Source organism: Mirounga leonina, unplaced genomic scaffold (genome assembly GCF_011800145.1).
Source record: "Mirounga leonina isolate KUSES-001 unplaced genomic scaffold, KU_Mleo_1.0 Mir_104, whole genome shotgun sequence".
Lineage (NCBI taxonomy): Eukaryota > Metazoa > Chordata > Mammalia > Carnivora > Phocidae > Mirounga > Mirounga leonina.
In genome coordinates, this window is record NW_023270231.1 from 22,534,248 (window position 1) to 22,557,962 (window position 23,715).

General features: G+C 38.2%; 1 protein-coding gene and 1 non-coding gene across 2 annotated transcripts in view; one reads left to right on the forward strand and one right to left on the reverse strand.

The window, feature by feature from the left end:
• WDR36 (WD repeat domain 36) overlaps positions 1 to 14,685 on the reverse strand; it is a 40,555-nt gene extending 25,870 nt beyond the window's left edge. Inside the window, exons 1-10 of the mRNA XM_035012292.1 lie at positions 14,596 to 14,685; positions 11,694 to 12,218; positions 9,468 to 9,495; positions 7,772 to 7,872; positions 6,232 to 6,349; positions 3,953 to 4,085; positions 3,100 to 3,154; positions 1,395 to 1,527; positions 938 to 1,113; positions 492 to 612 (exon numbers count right to left, since the gene is read on the reverse strand). Coding sequence (XP_034868183.1) covers positions 492 to 612; positions 938 to 1,113; positions 1,395 to 1,527; positions 3,100 to 3,154; positions 3,953 to 4,085; positions 6,232 to 6,349; positions 7,772 to 7,872; positions 9,468 to 9,495; positions 11,694 to 12,218; positions 14,596 to 14,685 — 1,480 coding nt within the window. The remainder of the gene's footprint in view (positions 1 to 491; positions 613 to 937; positions 1,114 to 1,394; positions 1,528 to 3,099; positions 3,155 to 3,952; positions 4,086 to 6,231; positions 6,350 to 7,771; positions 7,873 to 9,467; positions 9,496 to 11,693; positions 12,219 to 14,595) is intronic.
• Positions 14,686 to 18,770: 4,085 nt separating this feature from the next.
• LOC118017707 lies at positions 18,771 to 18,946 on the forward strand. Its single transcript, XR_004681218.1, has one exon. It is a non-coding gene; the product is annotated as a small nucleolar RNA SNORA23 (small nucleolar RNA).
• Positions 18,947 to 23,715: the final 4,769 nt, after the last annotated feature.

The following is a 23,715-nucleotide window of genomic DNA, read 5'->3' on the forward strand; positions in this document are numbered from 1 at the left end:
CCTGCTTCTCCCTCTGCCTGCCGCTCCCCCTGCTTGTGCTGGCTCTCTCCCCCCACCCTCTATGTCAAATAAATAAATAAAATCTTTTAAAAAAAATTTAAAAAATAAAAAATAAATAAAAGGAGAGCTGGATTACAACTACTTCATTACCATATTCACCTGCGCATAGATTGTCATTTAGTAAGAGCAAAGGATAAAATGAGGTACTAATAATCTTCAGCAGATTATTAGACTAGCCAAGGGCCACAATTTCAGAATCTGACCATCTGTCTCTGAGAATTAGTAAATAAAATAACACTCTAAATGAAAATAATATCATCTACAATGCTTCCTAAAGTATTCAAAAAGAATCCCCTCATTTCCCCAGATTTCCAAATCACTCTAAGGGGTGTCTGAATTCGAAAATTCATAAATACCAAACCTAATAAATATTAAACACCCTGCTCTCAATACTTGCTTGAATAAACAAAAAGTACAAAGCAGAAACTCACTTGCACTAATAATTTGCTGTCCATTTTGTCCATAATATCTGATTTTGGTAAGAGGAGCGCTATGTCCCATTCTGAATCTCAAAAGCCGACCTTCACCTGTGGGACCATCAAATATCCATATCTGCCAAGAAATAAAAAGATAAGGTTCTTTTGCAATGTGTTAAGTGATCTGCAAGCAGTCAGACCATCTTCTACATATATCAGGTGGCACCAGGTCGTGCTTGCCAGGCTGCGGACCCTAGAGAGGGGGCCGGGGGAGAGAGGAACTGTAACTTTCTCACTTCACTGCAATCATGTAACTTGCTGTGTTCTTTGCGTCATCTATACATTTACCTTATCCCATTTTTCCTTTCATCTTCTAGGTTCCAGGCTCATACATTAAAACAGGCTTGTAATAAACCCAAAGACAGAAGCCAGGAAAATGGTAACAACAATAATCATAATACCCTCAGAGCATTGTCAGCACCATTTGTGACAAGAAGTGGCTCTCTATGGAGAAACGTCAGCCCGGCAATTGCTGTAGAATGTGCATTTCTCATTTGATTGATTAATTTTTTGTCTTCTAGATCCCAGAGTCCAATATGGCCACATGGGCTTCCAGCTGCCATTATTGGATGACCATCTGTTATCAAAAATAAAATACACTTAAGAAAAACATGCACCATAAAACAACCAAACTTAACAATTCTTCTCTCTACCCTTTTAACCCATAAACATAAAGGTAGAAAAGACTATCCACCAATAATCTATTCATAATCCTTTGGCTATTTGCAATGCAGTATTTCACTCATTTTATTAACTACATTAAATTGTAAGAAAATATCCATTTGGAAAATTTCTGAGCTTCAGAGTAATGCATTTTAAATGTTCTTAACACTTTTCAATAAGTAAGTTAAAAGTTACCTGTGCGAAATGAAATCGAAGTAATAGGTCCCCAGTCTTGATGAAATTTCATTAATGTTTCATCAAATTTAATGTTGTGAATGATAACCTGACCTGACATAAGACCAACAGCAACAACATCCACAGCTGGTGCCTGAAAATTAAATTATTCAGCTTTTTATTTTCTTAATCAAAATAGCTTTAATAATCCTGATGTTATGCATCATTAGTTATGTGTTATCAAAAAAATGGACTATCTTCCTGAGGATGGAAAAAAAACAGTAAGTATTTCCATTCTAGCATACTTTAATTGCTATTTCACGTGTAAGTATTTAGGAATGATGTTTTCATGTTACTTCCCAGCTTCAAATGTGGTAGCCACCATCAACCTCCTCATCCCTAAAACATAGCTGACACGGTAAGAAAACAGCCATAAAAGGAAAGGAATCTGATATGTGAAGTCACTACAGATCACTGACTGGAAGGAAACAGAAAAGAGAGACAACTCTCAGAAAACGTAACATATGGGGGTGCCTGGGTGGCTCAGTCGTTAAGCGTCTGGCTTCCGCTCAGGTCATGATCCCAGGGTCCTGGGATCGAGCCCCGCATCGGGCTCCCTGCTCCACGGGAAGCCTGCTTCTCCCTCTCCCACTCCCCCTGCTTGTGCTCCCTCTCTCGCTGGGTCTCTCTCTGTCAAAATAAAATAAAATAAAATCTTAAAAAAAAAAAAAGAAAACATAACATATGAAGGCTTGCCATATGCATGGCAACATAAAAGGCCAACTACAAAGGAAGTGAAGAATTACTTAAACACGGAAAACAGGAAAAGCCTATAAAACATATTAAAAGGCGAAAAAGTTTTACAATTAGTCTGTTCCAGCTCTAATAATCTATGAATATAATCTTCATTTTATACAATGGTCTTACATATAGGCTCCATAATAAGTTTCTCTATTTTAGAACAGATCAATGTCCTATACCATTACAGAATGGAATCAGGCTAAACATTTTATTAATTTATCAAGTGACTATTATGCATCAGACCCTGGGGAAACTAAAACAAGTATGATTCCTTGTCCTCAAGGGACCTAATCAGATACTAAGCATAGCAAAGTTAATGGTAGTGAGAGAGAATTAAAGACCGAATATAAATTGGGCAGGTATAAGCAATATTTAGAAGGACAAGGGTACACTGGAAGTATATGTGTCCAATATATGCATAAGATTCTCCGCAGACATACATTCATTCATTCATACCTGTTCTGCAGACTCATAAAAACAAAAGCAGGTATTTATGGAAGAGGCTAGTTAATGAAATATTAGGATTTGGGTCCCAATTATTCCAAGCTACAACTCTCAACATTCTGACAAATTTCTCTGTATGACCTGCAATCTCCTTTACTAACAACTAACTCATTTCCATCATCCCCACTCTGTACAAAGCACTGGGCTACATGCTTGCAAATGATTGGTAAACATAATCCCATATTAACTAGATGTTTAGAGCCTACTTCCAGACAAAAAGATTTCCACAAATGTTTATAGGCAAAGGCATTATTATTTGTTTTCAGTTACATTTCCAAAACACTATTTTTTAGGGTAATATTTATAAAAATAAATTAGTTCTATATATTATTGTCTTCAGGCCTAAAAATATGGGTGACCCCTGAAACTGAAAGGTCACACTAACTTCATTTCTTCTTTGACTTAATAGAAAAATACTAACCTGCTGAAGAGCTGTTACTCCCATTTTCCATCCCTGAAATGTATATAGTAGTTTACTAGAAGAAGAAAAATAGTTGAAAGGTTTTATTTTTTAGGAAAACAAAATCAACTACATATTAAAAAGTGAAATAGTAACAGAAGACATTTAGGTTATAACTCTGCCCCACACTATTCTAAGTACATCTATTAACTTATTTAATACTCAAAACAATCCCATGAGGTAGATATTATCACCATTTTTCAGAACCCAAAACTAAGAAACTTAATTACGTGAAATAATTAAGCTAAGGTTATATGGCTAATAATTCAGAGCCCAGACAGACCAATTCTAGATCCTATGCCCGATGCTGCTGGTAATTATTCTACTATGCCAACTCTTTAAGAAATTTAAAAAAAAAAAATACATGACTAAAAACCATTTTATATTACAGACTATAACAAAAAACCATCATAGAATGTAGGCAGATCTCTAGAAAAATATTACAGAAGGGAATATAACTATGATACTAATGTTATAGAACTATTGCATGACAATAGTGATGCTGCTCTAAATTTCAGAATCAAGCCCCAAATGATAAATAAAAAGTCCTTGAAGAAACAGAGATTCTGAAATTGTTACAACGATATTCAATAAAATATTAAATCACATAGTAAATTCAGTAAGTGGGCACACTTATCATTTACTCAATGATTATCCAAGGGATACTTAATGTACAATAGTGTAAACATCACATAAAGAGCCTCAATAGATAACCTTAGGGGCAGAGAAAATAGCTCTCAGTCATTATGCCTGAGCTGAGCACAGAGTGGAGAGTCAATGATATTTAAATTTATATTCTAAATAAAATGCTTACTTGGATTTTACATTCCACAACTGTAGGCTTCCTTGTTCACTGCCGAGAAGTATTTTATTCAAGTAGGTACTTGGGTGCAAAATTGCAGAAATTTTAAATACTGATTTATCAAAAGTCAATTGCAGGTATTCCTCTACAAAAGTCAAAGTTATAAATAACATGTATTTATTTTTCATATACCCATATATTTATCCCTTTAAGGAAGTCTACCATATCAAAAATTTATGTCCTAATATAAACCAAAGACTTATATACTAACCTATACACATTCCTTGAAAAATTAAACAAAAGTGATGAGGGGCAACTTGTAAATAAAATTTAGACTGCCAAAATTTTCTAAAAGTTCTAATATCAATACTATTAAAAATTTCACTCATTGCTGAGCTGGTTTACAGGAATAAAAAATAAGGATTAAAAAAAAAGTGTCTCTAGGGATCAGCCTTAGTATTTTTATAATTTGACCAAGAGGCAGAGTGAATATTCCAAGTGAAGTGCTTGTACTGAGCTCTCAAATACCTACAGAGATTGATAGACCACTCAAAGATGTAAAAAGTTAAGAGGCAAACCTTGGTGAAACTACGAATGGTGCTTCTCACACATTTCCACAGAACCTCTACTAGAGGAGAGAAAAAGAACTTACAGCCTTGTGGAGTAGAGAATAGCAAATCCAGCCATTTTTTTGAAATCTTTCCTATATTTAAAATTCTTGTGTGTAAATTTTCTTTCTACTTCACGGTTCATGCATGATGAAAACAATTTTTCACTAAATTTTCCCCAAAATTTGAGTATCAAAGAAGGTAAACTTCACTTAATTTTTAGTCTCACATACTATGTGATACACTGCTACACATTCCCAGAGATATGTGTACCCACTTTAAAAAGCTAGAAAAAGGTGAAGATCATAAAAATCTTAAATCCTACTTTAAAATATCCTTGCCTCTATTTGTACCTAGAAATTTTTTTTTTTTAAAGATTTTATTTATTTATTTGAGAGAGAGAGAATGAGAGCACATGAGAGGGGGGAGGGTCAGAGGGAGAAGCAGACCCCCTGCTGAGCAGGGAGCCCGATGCAGGACTCGATCCAGGGACTCCAGGATCATAACCTGAGCCGAAGGCAGCCGCTCAACCAACTGAGCCACCCAGGTGCCCTGTACCTAGAAATCTTAATTATGAGCAACCTAAACAGCTCCCTGAAGACACTGGTTCAATGTGCTACTATAACAATAATAAAAAGCTGGCACCAGCAACAAGAGAAAGCCTGCTGAATTGTAAGAATCAGATTCTCTAACTTTATTAAAGCCTTTTAACACCCATCTGCACGAGGACTACTTGAGGAATTCTGTTCCCTTTACTTGGGCAAAGACAGAACAAAGAAGGTCTAACTTGAACAAGAATATGGATTAACTCCCAGGAGGGCAATTTTTACTAAAAACAAACATACTCATAGAACAATGAGTTAATCAAGAGGTAATATAAGCTAAAAAATGTAAACAGATTTAAAAAACATAAATGCTAGGGCGCCTGGGTGGCTCAGTTGGTTAAGCGACTGCCTTCGGCTCAGGTCACGATCCTGGAGTCCCGGGATTTGAGTCCCACATCGGGCTCCCTGCTCAGCGGGGGGTCTGCTTCCCCCTCTGCCCTCTTCCCTCTCATGCTCTCTGTCTCTCATTCTCTCTCTCTCAAATAAATAAATAAAATCTTTAAAAATATATATATATAAAAAACATAAATGCTTGAATTCATGGGAGATCCACAGTCTTTTATTGAGGAAAGCTGGGGATATTCTGGGGATAAATTCCCAACCTTTGGATAACATAGTCATGGAGACATAGTTCAGTGCTACTGTATAAAAGTACCACAGTTAAAGGACACTGACTCATATTCTTAGAAACAGGATGGATACTTTCCTTCACATTATAGGATCTTAGTTTACTACTATAATCTCCTTTACTGAAAGTTGAAAATACAAACCAAGAACATATACCAAAATTCACTCCACAAAGAAAATAATTAACATGTCACTAAACTTAGAGAACTGCAATGGAAAATATCATTAGCTAATAGAAACACATTAAATAGGTTATAAATAGATCAGCTAGCTGATTAAAATTGCTTATCCATATCTTACTTAAAACCTTTTGCCTCATGCATGTTAAATGGTCTAAAATTTTTTCTGATTACATGTGAAACCTCTGATATGAAAGTTGTGTTTATATAGATTTTTAATTTTAGCTACATATATACTACCCCCCAAGATAATGCAATAAATTGGTTCTTACCTTCCAAATATATGTGCCAAATAATAAGAACGCTGTCAGTATCAACAGAAATAATGTGATCCCCAAAGGGTTGCAAAAGATGGATTTCTGCCTTATGACCCTTAAAGGTGTGTACTACCTACAATGTCAAAGTTCAAAAGAATTTCGTATCATTACTCATTCACCATATAATATTCATATTAACCAATAACATGCTAATCATAAAGATGCTCATGTTGAGAAATGAGGTCCAGCTTTTGATTATACAAGGTTAGATTAACAATTATCAAGGAACCAGGCATTTTCACTTGCTCCCTCAGCCAGTCCAATAAGGAAACATGGACTAGAAACACAGAAATAAGACCTCTGGGACTCAGCCCCACAACTGAGCTCAGGGAGGACACATACACACAGCTGGGTCCTTCATCCAATCCAACCAGCACAACTCCATGCATCCAAAAAAAAGTGGTTATGTTCTAGAAGGCTGACCTCTACAGACTCCATCACCAGCTAGCTTCCAGATGAGATGGGGGAGATAGAGCACTTCTTCCTCATAGTTTTCTGTTTTGACAGACACCCTTATCCTTACAGTACTACATCCCTCAAGAACTACAGCCCCTTCCCCATGGTTTCAGTTCTCACCAGGCTCCAGAAACACTATTTCTTTTCTTTGGCCTTTTGACCCTAGATTCCTACAGTTAAGTCTCTGATGCCTTGCCACCCTTACTTTCTCTATATATGTATCTTCCAGGGAAAACTATAAACTCAAGTATTTTGCAAAAAAAAAAAAAAAAGGACATTTTTCCTGACTCTAAAAATCCAAACAAGTCCCATTAAAGAACTCCAGAGGTAAACTGCCTTCCTCTGCCACAGAGAGTAATGACAGAGGACTCTGGGAACAAATGTCAGTCGAAGGCAGGCCTTCACAAGTACAGTGATTCAATTACTTGGCTATCCAGGCAGCCCCACTGCCACTTTCTTTTTCATTCTGGACCACTAGAGCCAGGTCATCTCCCAAATTAGTTGTTCCACAACAAATTTAGAAACCAAATGATAGATTAAGAAAAGACCCTTCCTTAGCAGTGTAGAAAAGAAAGAATCTAGTTTTCTCTATATAGAAAACATGCACTTGGTTCTTAAAAAAAGGAGTCACGGGCTGAGTTGTTCATAGTGAAAAAGGGATCCACATAAAGGAGTGGTATAAATATGAATCTCCCAGGAAAGCATTTTCAAAGGCATTTTCTAAATCCTGCCCCAACCCAATATACAAAGTAGAGAGCTTAGGAGATGGGGCCCAACTGAGCAAGAAAATTTTGACCAGCTGCCCAAATAATTCTGATGTTAATCCATGACAAAGAAAACTGAAGTACCAGTTTTAACTAATTTTGAGAATTTGATGAAATCAATTTTTCCTCCTCCAGAAAACCACATGTTTACAATAAAAAAGGTACATATCCAGAGCGTCCCAGATGAAGAATGGCAACAATAAAGTTCCCTCCACTTTTGTGACAATCAACTACTGACTATGAAAGACAAATTAAAATAGTTCAGTGATACAAACCTCCTTATTACGGGCAAATGCAGAGAAAACATTCCCATAAGCAGCAAAGACTAGCCTCCCATCAGCTGCCATACAGCAGATATCCTGTGGAAGAGAGTTACCTAGGTAAAAGGAAATATAAAATTTTAAGATCTTGGCACAGATAGAAACCTCAACATACATGTAACATTTTCATGGCTATAATTTAAAAATATGTAGATATGTGTGTATATACATAAATAAAAGCTGAAAATCAGTATAAATTTAACTTCAATGTTATTTTATACATCTAATACTATCAGACTGAAACTATGAAATCACTTTGACCTTCCCTAAGAGAATTGATGTCTAGTATTTACAGCCATAAAAACATAATCCTAAAGAAATGAAACGCTTTTTGAGGTTATCTGGAAAAAATCCTCACTTAATATAAAAAACTGGCAGATAGTCATCCACCCTTCATGTAAATGCCTTCAGGAATATCAAGGTCACTAACAACTCTAGCACAATTTTTAAAGTTAATCAAAACCTAGAACCCTTTTTAACTCTATCCTTTGGAAAAACCTCAGAAAAACTCCACATGATACTCTACATTCTGACCGCTACAATGAAAAATATGGTATCTATTCAGTCTCTGAGGTAAATGTGCCTATCATCTCTAGCCATTTCTCATGTGATATGATTTCTTCACTCCTCTCTATCATGGTCACACTGGCATTTTCTTTTTATTCCATCTTGGGGGCAGGAAATTTAGAAGATAGAGGATTGTTTTAAGTATTTTTCATGCTACATATTCCATTTTAAGATTTCACTTTCCAAATACTATTTTTATAGGTTTATCATTCACTTTGTATTCAACTTACATTATAGTGCCCTTCTCTTGCCTTCTATAATCTTTAAAAAATTTTTTTATCAGACTAATGAAGTCCTCTGTTTCTGTTGCAATGATCATATCTGATGGTAAAATTAGAATCTCTCAGCCCTGGCAAGCCCTTTATTCTGTTAAACAGTTCCCCCCAAAAATAAATATTCCTTCCATTGGAAAAAAAATATCAAAATGGAGGAAAGGGAAAACTCTTCCTTATAGTAGAAGGAATGATGGAATCAGAAAATCACTATTTGGTAATCATTCTAATAAATGGTTCAGGCAAGAATCATCACTAAATGATAAAAACAACAGGTAAAACTTTGAAGAGTAATAGAATATTGACATAGTCTCAATGGATCTTACCACAAGATCTTACTAATTATAACAGGTAAAACTTTAAAATGGAGCCTCCTGACAAATGTCGCCTTAATAAAATGATCAAAGTTATCACTGCCAGGAACAGAACTAACCAACGGCATGTGCCTGCTAATATGATTCACTGAGAATTCTGCATTATTTCTTTGTTATTCTTGCCACAGGGCATAACCTGAATTTAATCATGAGGAAACATCAGAAAAAGTCCAATTGAAGGACATTCTATAAAAGAACTAGCCTATACTCTTCAAAAGTGTCAATGCTGTGAAACACAAATTTAAAAAGACTCAAGAGACAGGACAACTAAATGTAACATAGGATCCTAACCTAGACTCTTTTTTTAACTATGTAAGTTTATCAGAACTACACACTGGATTTCTTATATACTCTGTAGGTCTTAAATTAATGTTAGAATTTTTAAGATTTTTAAAAGACACTAAACATGCATAGATACAGAATAAAGTTTACACTTACTTACTGCAACCAGACTAAGTTTCTGAACCTGTTTTAAAAAAGAAAAAAAAAATGGTTAGATTGTAATTGCTTTTGTTAATGAAAATTTAACACCTGAAAATTAAAATGTAGTCTCATACGTAAGTTTGCTATGCCATCTTTCCTTAAGAAGACACTTACTGATACTAATTTTTCATTATTAGGAAAGCTTATATTTTCAACTATTTCATCAGGAGTAGTGATGGAAGGGGTAGACAAACGTTTTCTATAATGAGTCATATAGTAAATATTTTAGGGCTTTATAGGCTATGTGGTCTTTGCTGAACTGCTAATAAAACATGAAAACAACCACATATAATACCTAAACAAATGTGTATGGCTCTATTCCAATAAATACGATTTATGGATACAGAAATTTGATTTTCATGTAATTTTCATATGCCATGACCTATTATCATTCTTTTGATTTTTTTTCCTCAACCATTTAAAAATGTCAAAACCACCCACCTCTAAAGCACAGAGCTCAGAAGTATAAGTGGAAATTCAAATCCCAGAGATGCTAGAATCCTAAGATTGAAGGGCCCTTGGAGATCAAATTAAATATCCTATTTCTTTTTTTTTTTTTAAGATTTTATTTATTTATTTGACAGAGAGAGACACAGCGAGAGAGGGAACACAAGCAGGGGGAGTGGCAGAGGGAGAAGCCCCCCCCCCCCAGAACCCTGGGATCATGACCTGAGCCAAAGGCAGACGCTTAACGATTGAGCCACCCAGGCGCCCCTAAATATCCTATTTCTTAAATAGAAGTAGACACAGGTCTCCATCACATGCCAAAATTTAATTATATTGCATCCTACCACTGTGCAAAATTTACTTGGGAGGCTGTTATATTAGAATAAACACACACATAGCTGTAAAATAAATAAATAAAAATGTTACGAGTATACAAAAACAAATGGTGAGCAGGATTGGCTTGCAGGCTGTAGTTAGTTGACCCCAATCCATGGTTACTGATCCAGTCCCCGGATCGAGTCCCGCATCGGGCTCCCTGCTCAGCGGGGAGTCTGCTTCTCCCTCTGACCCTCCCCTCTCTCATGCTCTCTCGCTCTCATTCTCTCTCTCAAATAAATAAATAAAATCTTCGAAAAAAATAAAATAAAATAGGTCCTGCTTAATGGGATCATTATGAGTATTCAATATGTAAAATTTGTGTGTAAAACAGAACAGAACCAGTCACAGTTAATGCTCAATAAATGTTAGCTGCCATCACCACCACCATCTCCACCTTGAGAATGGCCCTCACTTTCCCAGTCCCACTAACTCAACCAGCTACCAACAACTACCTCTTCTTGTTAATAACCCGTTTGATTTCCACAATCCCTCAAAGAATACAACTTTACAGCTCGGTTTCCAGAAAAAGTAATTAACAGTGGCTATTATAATCCTCCTCATCAAGAAAAGGTCCCTGCTTTCACAGAGCATACATTAATTTTGGAGATAAAGGAAAAAAGTAAACAGCAACGAAAGACTATTAACAATGATTGATGAGGAATTAAAGGAGAAAAACCATCAACTAACAGGCAGGAAGACCTGGGGCAAATAACTTAACTTCTGGAATTGTTTTCTAGTTCACATAAGGGTGCTCCGGAAAAACCATACATATCTCGTAGAGAAAGAAATTGCTGCAAGGCTTAGACTAAGGCACGGTGCCAGACCCTCAATGTTGGTAGAAATAGATGCTCTGGGGAAGTTTTAAGGAAATTAGTTTACTACCAAATGTGGACAGTCCCCCAAATCATAATTAATCTCACCCCCTCCAGTTCTTCCCAATGTATTTTAGTCTAAATTTCTAATCCAGCGTGGGTCAGAAACTGCACAATAAAATGTCTTACAAGCCTTTCTCGTTAAGAATTCAGGGGGCTAGGACTTGTCTTAATCACATTTGCATCTTCAAGGGAACGTCAATAGATATTTAGTGAATACGTTGCCACGGAACTTAGACGTACTCTGGTCCTTTCCCCTAGCGAGACTGCCTCCGAAAGTCGCCCCAAGCGTACTGCAAGGGCTAAATTAAGCAGCACGTGGATGTGAAGCGGCGGTGAAATAGGACAGGTTGGGGTTAAGGAAGAGACCCGCAGAAAGGGCAGCCCTGGATCGGCGGGGGAGGAGAGCTGGACTGCCCCCTGGAAAGTGCGGGGGCTCGGGAGAGGGATTCCTGGGAAGCGGGCGAAGGAAAAAGTCACTCACGTCATAGGTGTGGAAGCTCTTGCCCACGCAGGTCGTCACGTAGAATCGGCGCTTCAGCGCACTGAACCGCACCACGTGTGGAATGTCGGTGCTAAAAAGCCCCAAGGCCCGGAACCCAGCGAAGAGCGCACTGCCCGTGCGCTCCCCCGCGCCCCGCTCCATCGCTACTGCGGTCCGGGTTCCTCTGCGCTCCAGTCCCGATGGAAACGGCGGACCTTGCCCTTCACGGCCTCTCGTGGCACAGTACTCTGCCGGCTCTACACACTTATAAGCGCTTCCGGTGCCCGCTGCCAATGGCTTTAGGGAAGATTGCTCTAGTGCAATTGAAAAAGAATTCCCTCCGGAGCTCGCAGGGGAGGCGCGACTTCGGTTCCGCGGGCCACAGTCTCCAGTGCTCCAGCTATACTCTCCAGTTCCGGTGGAGCTGGAAGAAACTGGATACTTTTCAGCGGGACCTCGTAGGAGGGGAGCGACCGGGGAAGCGCTACGCCCAGAACGGTGAAGGGAGACCAGATGTAACCAGATCTTAACACAGATGGAGTCAAGTTAAACGTGTAATTATAAAAATGTATAAAACATGAGACTATGGAGAAAATTTGAACCCTGGATATTTGATGATATTAAACTTAATAATTTATATAAATATAATATAAATTTTTATTTATATATATTTATATATATAAATAATAAATTTAATAATTAAATTAAAACCCTGGGTATTTGATGAGATTACCTAACTTGTGAAGGGTCACTTAATTAATGGTAGTATAGCGATTTGAATTTAGGCCTGACAATCAGGTTTATGTTCTTTAACCTACAACTGGACAGCGAGGCAAAAGTTTTAAAAAATTAGAACCATCATGGGAAATCCAGTATAGTAGCAGTAGATGCGCATGCTAGCTATTGTGCTGTGATTTTTTAAAGGGCGGATGTTATGGGCTGATTGTGAGTTTTCCAGTTTAACAGTTGGCCAAATTTAATTCTTTCCACCAGTTGCCTCCCTGAGTTGCTTGCTATTCAGCCGCCAGCCAAGTGTGTGAATGTGTGATGGGAGAAAAAACTAGCTCTTACTCTTTTTGCCCCCAAGGATACTAGTCACAAGTTAGAACAAAAGAAAATGTGGATATAGTAGATAATTGACAAATGATCATTTTCAATTTAATTCAACATACTAGGGCTTCACAATATTCAGGTAAATTAAATATACAGCTGTGCCATGTTGTCATTTCTAACTTCTTGTAAAAAAGATTTTATTTATTTATTTGAGAGAGTGAGAGAGAGAGAGCACGAGCAGGGCAAAGGGCAGAGGGAGAAGCAGACTACCACCCCCACCCCCACTTTCACCTGCCCCCACTGAGCAGGGAGTCCGGGATATTGACCTGAGCCCCAAGGCAGACGCTTAACCAACTGAGCTACCCAGGTGCCCCTGTCATTTCTAACTTTTTAAAAGTGTTAAATATGACTGTTTCTGAGTAGTTGGTGACTTCATGTATTGTGATCACCAGCCTCCAAGATGGCCCTCAGTGATTCTTACCTCCTGGTATTCAACACCCTTGTGTAGTTCCCTCTCACATTAAATAGGGTTGATTTGTATAACCGGGCTAGGTCATAAAAGACTTTGAAGATTTTGACTTGCTCCCTTTTGGGTCATTTGCTCTGCAGGAAGTCAACAGCCATGTTGAGAGGATACTCAAGGAGTCCTATAGAGCCTTTCATATGGCAAGGAATTGAGAGCCTCCTGCCACCCACCAGAATTACCTTGCTAGGTATGTGAGTAAAAGCACCTTGAATCCAGACCCTTCAGCCCTAGTCAAGCCTGCAGCCTTCAGATGACAGCAGCCTTGCTGACATCTTGACAGCAACCTCATGATACAGGAGAGGTATATCCAAATTTCAAAACTAAGAAACTGATTTTCCTAAGAAAACTCTCTTGTTTTACTCCTGTATATCCTCCTCACTCTCCTAATATACTTTATATCTGTCTTGGTTAGAAATGTTTGGGTCAGAAGCACAGAGAAACAAACTTTAAAACAAAATGATTCTGCCTAGTCAAGGAGGCGGGGGAGGGGCTGAGAATGTTTATAGAACAAAAGGAGCACTGGGTGTCATATGCAACTAATGAATCGTTGAACACTACATCAAAAACTAATGTACTGTATGTTGGCTAACTTAACATTAAAAAAAAAAAAAAAGACCTAAAGGAAAAATTAGAGAACCATGCTTCAGAAAGGACAAGAACTGGACCTACTCCTACTAACCTTTTCTTTTACTCTCCTTACCCCTGCCACTTTGAGTCTGCTCCTTTTGGATCAGGGAAAGGAAAATACAAGGTAAACATCATATTTAGAAGGTACTTCTGGTAATACTCGCTTGAGTATCAGATGTCCTCGGTCTCATGCATCCTGACCAACTCTTGATCTCTCTCAAGATCCTAGTCATTGCAGTCTATTATGACCAGTTTCCCTCCCTAGAGTCCTCCCAATGAGAACTTTTTATATTTTTATGCACTCTGACTCATCTTCAAAGACACATATGAGGATCTTCCAAGTAGTATCTTGCATTTCATTTAGATGGGCTTGGGGTGAGCCTACAAAATTCTGCAACTCAATAGAGTCACTTGCTTGTACATACTTCTAATCTCTATAATTTTTTGGAGGGGGCACAACATTTAGCTTAAGAATTACAGGTATTGAGCAACTCAGGTCTCCCCTTCTTAGTAAGGATTGGTGGGGAAACCACAGCTCTCTCTACATCTACAAATTCTCTTTAAAGAATCTTCTAATTACAACTGTCTTTCTCAGATTGTGATCTGGTTATAGTCACTGGATCAGTCTGGCCATCTCTTAAGCAAGTCCTAAATGAATTTGCAAGGTTTCTTTAGATGTGGGGAGAGAATGGTTACTTGTTCTGAACTTTGAGACTTTAGAAGAAGTTTCATTCTGTAGCCGATTGTGTTTCCAAAAATTATTGCAACAATATCACCCATCCTCATGCTCTTAATAAGATGTGATCTTGACACTACTACTACTACTATCCAGTCTTGGGATCTTTATCTCCTCCCCTTTGAACCTGGGTGAATCTTTTTGACTGCTTCAGATAATAAAGTATGGTGAGCATGTGACTTTCAAGACTAGATCATAAAAACCCCTTGCATTCCCACTTTGCTCTCTTGCAATGCCCACTTTTGGAGTCAGCCTCCACGCAGAGAGAAAGCCCAAACTGGCTCATGTGGAGAAACCACATAGAGAGGCCATGTATAGGTATTACAACCTGTCACCCAGCTGTGGTCTCAGCTCACAACCAGCATTAACCACTAGGCATGACAGTATATAGATGCCTCTAGAATATTTCAGCCTATAGATATTGAGTTGCTCCCAGATTTCAGTTCTCTCAATTGACATACCATCTCTGCTGTGCTTTTTCTAAATTTCTGAACCACAGAATCCATAACACAATACAATATTTGTTTTGGAGTGGCTTATTATGCAGCAACAGTAACCTGAACACATTAAATATCTTCTTACAATATTTGTGCCATTGCTTAAGCTCCTTTTTCTGCACAGTGTCCTCATACCTTCCATCTGGATAATATTCTCCCTTTTATTCCAAACCCAGCTCAAGTTCTACCTCCTCTACAAAGTCTTCTCTGACTTTTTCAGCGCACAAGGAGCTCTCCTTTCCCTGAAGTTCTGAGTATCGCTTCACTTAGTGCTTGTCTTCTGTGACGTACCCATTTTCTTCTCATTCTTAACTAACAATCTCAGTTATGTTCACGTAACAGATGGTGTCGTAAGTTCAGTAGAGGCTAACCCCCTCCCCAGCTCCAGCCAGTGAACATTAATTAGTCTAAGCTAATTGTGGTAATTAACATTTTTCTTGCCTGCGACTGGGTTAGGCAAAGGCTGGAGACCTAATTCTGGCCAATGAGATTTTAGAAGCTGTCTTTTGCGAGGCTTCTGGGAAAGGTCTGTCTAGTTTTTTTTGTTTGGTTTGGTTTGGTTTGAACAGCTGACTGCAGCTATTCCAAACATAATATGGAGAAACAAAATATCAAGTTAAGAATAAGAAAAGAAAGCATTTTCCAGAATTTCTGCAGCAGACTTACTTCAAGTCCTATTGGCCAAGGCTACACTGTGAGTTCATGTTTTAGTCACGAAAGAAACTGGGAAAACAACTTTTCAGCATTTTTAACATCTCTAGAGGGAGGTGGTCTCTGTCACCAGCCACAGCAATAGCCTTAAAGCATAAATACAATTTTTTTCTTTGTATTCTGGGATAGCCCCAACTGGAGAGCCTAAAAATAATACCCAATTAGAGATGCCATTCATAATAGGTAAAAATGGAAGTAGGGCTCTTTATTTTTTTACAGAAGAAGATCATAGGAGCAGAATTCTTTGTTCTATCTTTTCATACTACCTCATCTCAGGAAATTAAAACTCTTAATAGTTTTGAACTAAAATGACAAACCATAATGCTTTAATAACAATATTAACTAAAAATACCCCTAAAGTTTCAATATCTTGTTCTATGAAAACTGTAATGTACATTTTTTTTATTTTCCTTCCTGATATCTCCCCTCCTACCCCCCCAGCGCCCACCCTTACCTCCCACCCCCACTATTTTTTGAAAATGGCGCCAATCAGAATTACAGGTTATAGAATTGACAACAATTTCTAAAATTTTCAGTCTTATAAGAGCTTTCCAACCAAAAGCTACTTCCCCCCAAACCAGATTTATAGTAATAGAGGAAAAAAGAAGCTTACAAAATTTGTGATTATTTACCTGAGTCCAAATATGTCATAGGAAAGCCAGATTATTCTTGTAAAAATTTACAATACGATGTTTTATCAAATCAGATTCTTCGGAATAGTTAATGACAAAGAATGATCTCTCCTTCTCTGTGGGTGCGGGGGTGAGAGAGCTCCTTCATCTTTGTCTAGGCTTTCTTTTGATAATATAAAAAATATTCTGTATTATTGCATTTTAAGGCTAGATTCTGAGGTTTCATTAGTTAGCATTAGCAACACAGAGATGATCTATAGAGCTCAATTTAACTTGCAGAAATAGAGTAAGAGTTGAATATGATTTCTCTTTTCTCTTTCTAGTAAAAAATGTCATATATTTTTTAAAGATTTTATGTATGTATGTATTTATTTATTTGAGAGAGAGAGAGACAGAAAGAGAAGGGAGCATGAGTGGGGGGAGGGACAGAGGGAGAGAGAATTTTAAGCAGTCTCTCCACTGAGCTTGGAGCCTGACACAGGGCTTGACCTCACGACCCTGAGATCATGACCTGAGGCAAAATCAAAAGTTGGACACCTAACTGACTGAGCCACCCAGGTGTCCCTAAAAGAATGTTAAGATTAATACTACTTAATGAAAAACTGGAAAATGCTTTTGCAGTAGGCGTTCTTTTTCATACCAACCGGTTAAGAACAGTATACTACTTTATTTTGACAATGTGGTGTTGAGTTCTGACCCACAGTACCAGCAAGCATCATTACCTACTAAAGCAAAATTATTCCATTTCACTTGCAATGTAAGTTTTCATTCTCCGGCACTAATAATCAATTTAATGTAGATGTGCTTGATATAGATCTGTGTTGCACCAGCATAGCAGTGTGGCCTAAGTGTGTGCTAATGGTGTTGATATGGTAGTGATTCTTTACAAGGGAAGCCAGGGAGGACTCTACAGACTGACTTTGCCTTGTTCCAAGCTGTATAGGAGATCTTTAGGGGCGCCTGGGTGGCTCAGTTGGTTGAGCGACTGCCTTCGGCTCGGGTCATGATCCTGGAGTCCCGGGATCGAGTCCCGCATCGGGCTCCCTGCTCAGGGGGGAGTCTGCTTCTCCCTCTGACCCTCCCCCCCTCATGCTCTCTCTCTCTCTCATTCTCTCTCTCTCAAATAAATAAATAAAATCTTTAAAAAAAAAACACAGACGTAGCTATAAGAAGATGGACATCTGAATCAAAGGAGAAAGACAGAGTAATGTAATAGAATACTGAAGTAGGTGTTGTCCTTTTCTACCATTTGACCCACATCACTTAACTTCTCTAGGCCCGAGTTTCCTGTTTAACTGGTGCTCATGGTTTGGCTTCCTACAGAAGACAACAATGAGTATCCTTGGAGCAGTTTTTCATCATTGTGATAACAAATAAGCTGAATGGACTTGATCAAGCATAGAGCAGAGAGATCAGTATGTTTGATTGCCCTGGGTGAAAGCTGCAATGGGACATTCAAACTCAAGGGGAGCCCTTATAGACTCTGGTGAGTACAGCTATGACTTGAGTGAGGGAACTGATTACTTGGGCAACTTGGATGGGTGCAGATGCCCCCTGGGTGAAAAAAGATACAATTTAAATGTTATCAGGAGACCTGGCTTGAAACAGTACTCTGAGGTCTGCTGTCAAAACCAGAGTGAGGGCTCTAACGAGGAACTAATCATAATGGGAAGGGGAGTCTGGGCAGATGATTATAACTTAGAAGTACCTTGAAATGCTGGAGATGGCTGATAGTGTAGCTCCATGTCTCTGGAGCCTGCTGCCCATCCAAGATGTAGGTTTGGGGAATAGACTCTGAGCATGTAAAAATGAACTAAGACAGTGGTGACCTAAGAACCAAGGACCAAAGTTCAACATACATAATAACCTCTTATCCTTATTGTTTTATTTCTTATGGTTTTCATTTATAAAAAAAAATCTTGGCATCCTAATAAGATTTGGATCAAGTGACATATAAAAATAAAAATGCACCTGACCATATTTGTAGACAATGATGAAGAGGTCTTACCAATTATATCTAATGAGCAGAGGCCTAAGAAGATAATCTCTTAAATTTCTTTAGTTCTACAATGTTACATTTTATTTCAAAGATGAGAATAACATGTCAGCTAACTTAAACATCTGACTAGTACATTCTTGAACAAGAAAATCTTGATTTATAATATCTGGCACAAAAGGGTCTTGAACACTTGGGATGTTTGGGTAATTAAAGAGCAGATACTAACAGAATGATAGCTTGTTATCTGGTTCCTGACATGTTGTACTTACTTGAACTTTCATTTTTACCCTGGATTTCTCAATAGCAGTGCACATTTCTCGCCATGTTTGGGGTGTGCTTTGACAGTGATCAAGATGCTAATTACCACACAAACGTCATGCAGCCAAAGAATAAGTTGGGATCATAGTACTGGTCTAGTGTTGTCTCTTTGGACATATCTACCACTGGCCAGCCTCCAAATTCCCATACACAGAAAAAAAAAAAAAAGATGCTAATTACCTGCAAGTATTTATTCAAATTCAAAAAGAGAGAAGAGCTGCTTACTATACCATTAGCTTATCTAATAGGTTTATTTTATTTTATTTTATTTTTTTAATATTTTAGTGGATAAGTTCAATGAAAGTAGAGATTTATTTTCTTTGTTTTATTCATTGATACATAACAAGCACCCAGAACAGTGCCTGGAACAAAAGAGGTACTTAATAAACATTTGCTTCTGGGAAAAAAAAACCTATATATAAAATGCTAAAAATGTGAAATGTTTTTTTCTTTCCTGTATCAGTCATATCCCCTCCCCGAGTAATGAGCTGTGTCTATTATTTTAGGATTCCCAATATTTATACTCCCTCCCTATAGGAAGATTTATATCCCTGTCCGTTGCCCCAGCCTTATAGCAAATCCTTTGTAGACAGGGTAGGGAACATTTGACTTGCTTTGGTCATTGCACAGGAGCATATATGATGTACACCATGTCCCAGCATAAGCTTGAAGAGTTATTGCATGTTTCTGCCAAGTCACTTGCTCTTTTCCTCTGCGACAAGAGGAAGACATATTCCAGATAAGGCTGCTTTTTCAGCCTGGGTCCTGGAATGAGAATGTATGTGGACAAAACCTGGAGCTGATTTGCAGTTGCCAGTTGTAACATGAGTGACAACTAACTGTTGTTGTCACAAGCCAATGGGAATTAATGGTTATTATCTCAGTATAACCTGGTGAGAGCCTATATGAATTCTGGAGAAAGGTGTGAAAATTAGCATATAAAAATGATTTTTTAAAAGAAAAGTGTAGTATGTTTTTCTTTAAAGAAGTATTAAGGCTGTGTTACAGGAGGTAAGGGACACAAGGTTCATAAATGATAAATATCCTTTGGTAGGATTTTAAGATTTTCAAGTTATCCATGTTCTCAGCTATGTGCCCAGGGATGGCATAAAATAAAGGCTTAGTGGATGTTTAATGCATAAATGCTTTATTTTGCATTTTGGGGGGAAGGGGTTAGGTAGAAGAGGGTTGTTAAGAAGCCTATGGAGGGGGCACCTGGGTGGCTCAGTCATTGAACGTCTGCCTTCGGCTCGGGTCGTGATCTCAGGGTCCTGGGATCGAGCCCCGCATCGGGCTCCCAGCTCGGCGGGAAGCCTGCTTCTCCCTCTCCCACTCCCCCTGCTTGTGTTCCCTCTCTCGCTGTGTCTCTCTCTGTCAAATAAATAAAATATTAAAAAAAAAAGAAGCCTATGGAGAAGAGTGGCAGACTGCAACAACATTGATTCATTTTGGAATATGATAATTTCTTGCCTTTTAGATACCTAGAGAAGTAACGTTGGGGAGAAAGCAGGTGGCAGACACCAAATAGCTCATCTGATAGCTGCTGCTGCCAATTCCACTACTGACTAATGAAAGCCTAAGGAACAGTTTATTCTTGGGAAACAGGTATTTAACTTTTAATTTCAGTTTAATTCATTTATTCATTTACTCAGCATATTTACTGAGAATCCACTATGTGTTAGACATTGTACCAGGATAAAGTAGGAGCCATTCTCATAAGATTTCACCAGGTTTTCCTCAAATTCCACATCCATTGATCTATTTACCCCAAATTATTCCACAAATTTTCATATCCAAGGTATCTGCTCCAAACACAGTCTAAATTCATCCTCAACACAATTTGAAATCCATTACCATCTCTTTCCCCATAAGAAGCATAAATAGTGGACAGGAGAGTAGAAGGGAAGGGAACAGGGTCATAAAAGCAGGGCATCCGTGAGCACATTCTAGAAAAGTAGCAGCTTAGCTATAATCTCCAAGGCAAGAAGAGACTTGTTTAGAAGAAGCAATATGAAATATGCTAAAGAGTGGTATTCCTTTTATATGCTAACTTCTCCAGTACTGCCCCTTCCATCCCAGGTCACGACTTAGGCTTTGTTCCCCCATTATATTAAGGCCTGGCTTCATCTTGCTCACCACCCCCCAACACCGAACCCCACTTCAAATTATTCCTTAAATAAGAGCCTAACTTCTATCTCTTGTTGGCTTTCTAAATTGCACCTTTCAACAGTAAGTGACAATAATCACACAGACTCAAAACCAAAACCAAACCTTTACTCATCTCACTCACACAGTGGGGAAATTAGGAGGGACTTCAAGTTTGGTGCGATCCACCCATTCTCTTGTGCACTTAAAACCTCAGGTTCTTTCCATCTTATTTCTCTGCCATTCACAGCTTCATCTGAAAGATGATCCTATGGTAACTGCCAACTGCAATTGCTGCTGCATGCTTCTTTGTTTCCATCTCATGAGATGAGACTATAGATGATGTAAATAGCCTAATTAACAAAGGAGCCCCAGTAAGTAAGCTTAAACCAGAATTTGCAACTTTCTTTCCATTGACCATGGAACATTTATAAAATGGACTATAAATGAATCCACCCTGAAAACCTCAGTGCATTTCAAAAAGTAGACATATATAATCCACATTTTGTTTACATTTGGAAAAGTTCTTACTAGATTAATATGTGCATCTTCTTGCACATTACTTTTATTGATAGTAAGTAATTCAAATGATTACTTTTATATTAAAACACCTATGGGGTATGTAGAAAAATAAAATATATAACTTACACAAAATTTTAAAGATAAAGCAGAAAACTCAAAGAAACTGCTTTCAGTCAGATGACTTTGAGCTGCCTCTTCTATCTTCAGTTCTTCATTCCTCTCTGCTTACAGGGAAATTGGCAAACACCTTGAGAAAAATTGTGAAAATATTTCTTTGCACAGTTTAGTGTAATCTCGTCAGTTAACCTCTAGTAAAATGGAGTTAATGGGCTTAAACTGCCATCTCTTTCCCCACCTTTTGCATAGGAGATTAATGAATACTAGCCTGTGCTAGACCCAACGGAGTTTCTCTTATGATGGTATTTTAGGGCCCTGGGCTGGGTCTTTCTTTAGAGGACTTTATTTTGGAAAGAGGGCAAAGGAAATTCCCTTAGGGCAAAGGAAACTGCCTATTCGGCAACATTCTGAGCTTCTCTGGGTAAATGCTGTGTTTTATTTACTTTTGTATCCCTGGTACTTGGCTGAAGGCATGGCACACACTAGATGCTCCATAAATGCTTTTTGGATACATAATGTAAGCTTCTTCTTACCTGTTGGCAGGTAAGATGGATTTAGGGACCTTGAACCTCTCTTCTCCTATGAGAACCAGCCCTCAGAGCAGCGGTCAGGGGAAAGTTTCCACTCAAGGAAATCTGCTCTATTTTGGCCTGGGCTCTATAGCTAAGGTGGCCCCTCCCACTGAAAGGAGAGCGAGCCGGTACCTGCTGCTCTAAGCTGGCAGCACGCATTCCGGGATAAGAGAATGGATTTGGCATTGTTTACCTTAGTCTCCATTATCTCTTCCAGATGTGGGGGAAGTTAAACAGGGGAAGGGAGGACTAGAGGTATAACTTAAGAAAAATATGATTGGATCCAGCATCCTGAAGCTACCCATTCCCAAATATTCTCTCCATGGGCAAGGTCAAGGCACAGAGCAAGAGGGGAGTAGCCAGTGGGCTTCAAGGATGAGGGGAGGGAATGAACTGAAGAAAAGCAGATCTTAAAAGTCTTCATCACAAGAAAATTAGTTTCATCACAGATACTAACCAGGCTTACTGGGTGTGACAATCGTTTTCCAATATATACAAATATTGAATCACTATTGTACACCTGAAACTAATATAATGTTATATGTCAATTATACCTCAGTAAAAACATTTTTAATTAAAATAAATAAAAATTAAGGCTAGACCGCAAAAGAAGAGCTGAAGAAAGGTGATGTCCCTCAGAAAGTTGTGTGTGAAACTACTACATCAAAAAGACCAGTCATAAGAAGCTAATTTGAGAATTGTTTTATTAAGAAATATATAGCGTCAATTACAAAGCAATATGTACATTTTTACAAGTGCTTACAAATAAATTAAAAATATATTCCATAAATTTAAAAATATATATATTTTAGCTTTAACAAAGGCACCTCTTCAGAATCTACTTGCATATATATCACTCTTGTCAGATAATTCTTTTTTTTTTTTAAGATTTTATTTATTTATTTGACAGAGAGAGACACAGCGAGAGAGGGAACACAAGCAGGGGGAGTGGGAGAGGGAGAAGCAGGCCTCCCGCGGAGCAGGGAGCTCGATGTGGGGCTCGATGTGGGGCTCGATCCCAGGACCCTGGAGCCGAAGGCAGACACTTAATGACTGAGCCACCCAGGGGCCCCGTCAGATAATTCTTAAAACTTGATTTATAATACTTCCACAGTATTTTGCTTGGAAATTCTTTCAAACTGCTTCATTAGATGTACAACTTTCTGTGCACCCCCTTTTGCTTTTATTTTCTTCTTTTGTATGTTTTTGGTATGAGAACATAAGAAGTATCAGTCAGTACATGTAGAAGAAATGCTTGCCTTTTCAGCAGATGTTTCCATGTTATTGGGTTCAAGCTTTTCCTGCCTTAACCTTCTACTTTCCCCTTCTACGTCGTGTTTAGATTCTTCGCCTGAAGTAAGGCTTATGTAGGTGCAGCCAAAAATTACCTGGGCCGGTGGCTCAGGCATCACCACTACATCCCCCTCCATTTGAGGGATAGTATTTCCCCTGTCGTATAAGTCCATATCAAACAATAGAAGCTTCCAAAAATAAGTTAAGAAACCCTACAATTAAAAAATAACCATCGGCAGTCTTTTACATGTCACAGCTAGAGTTAACATTACAT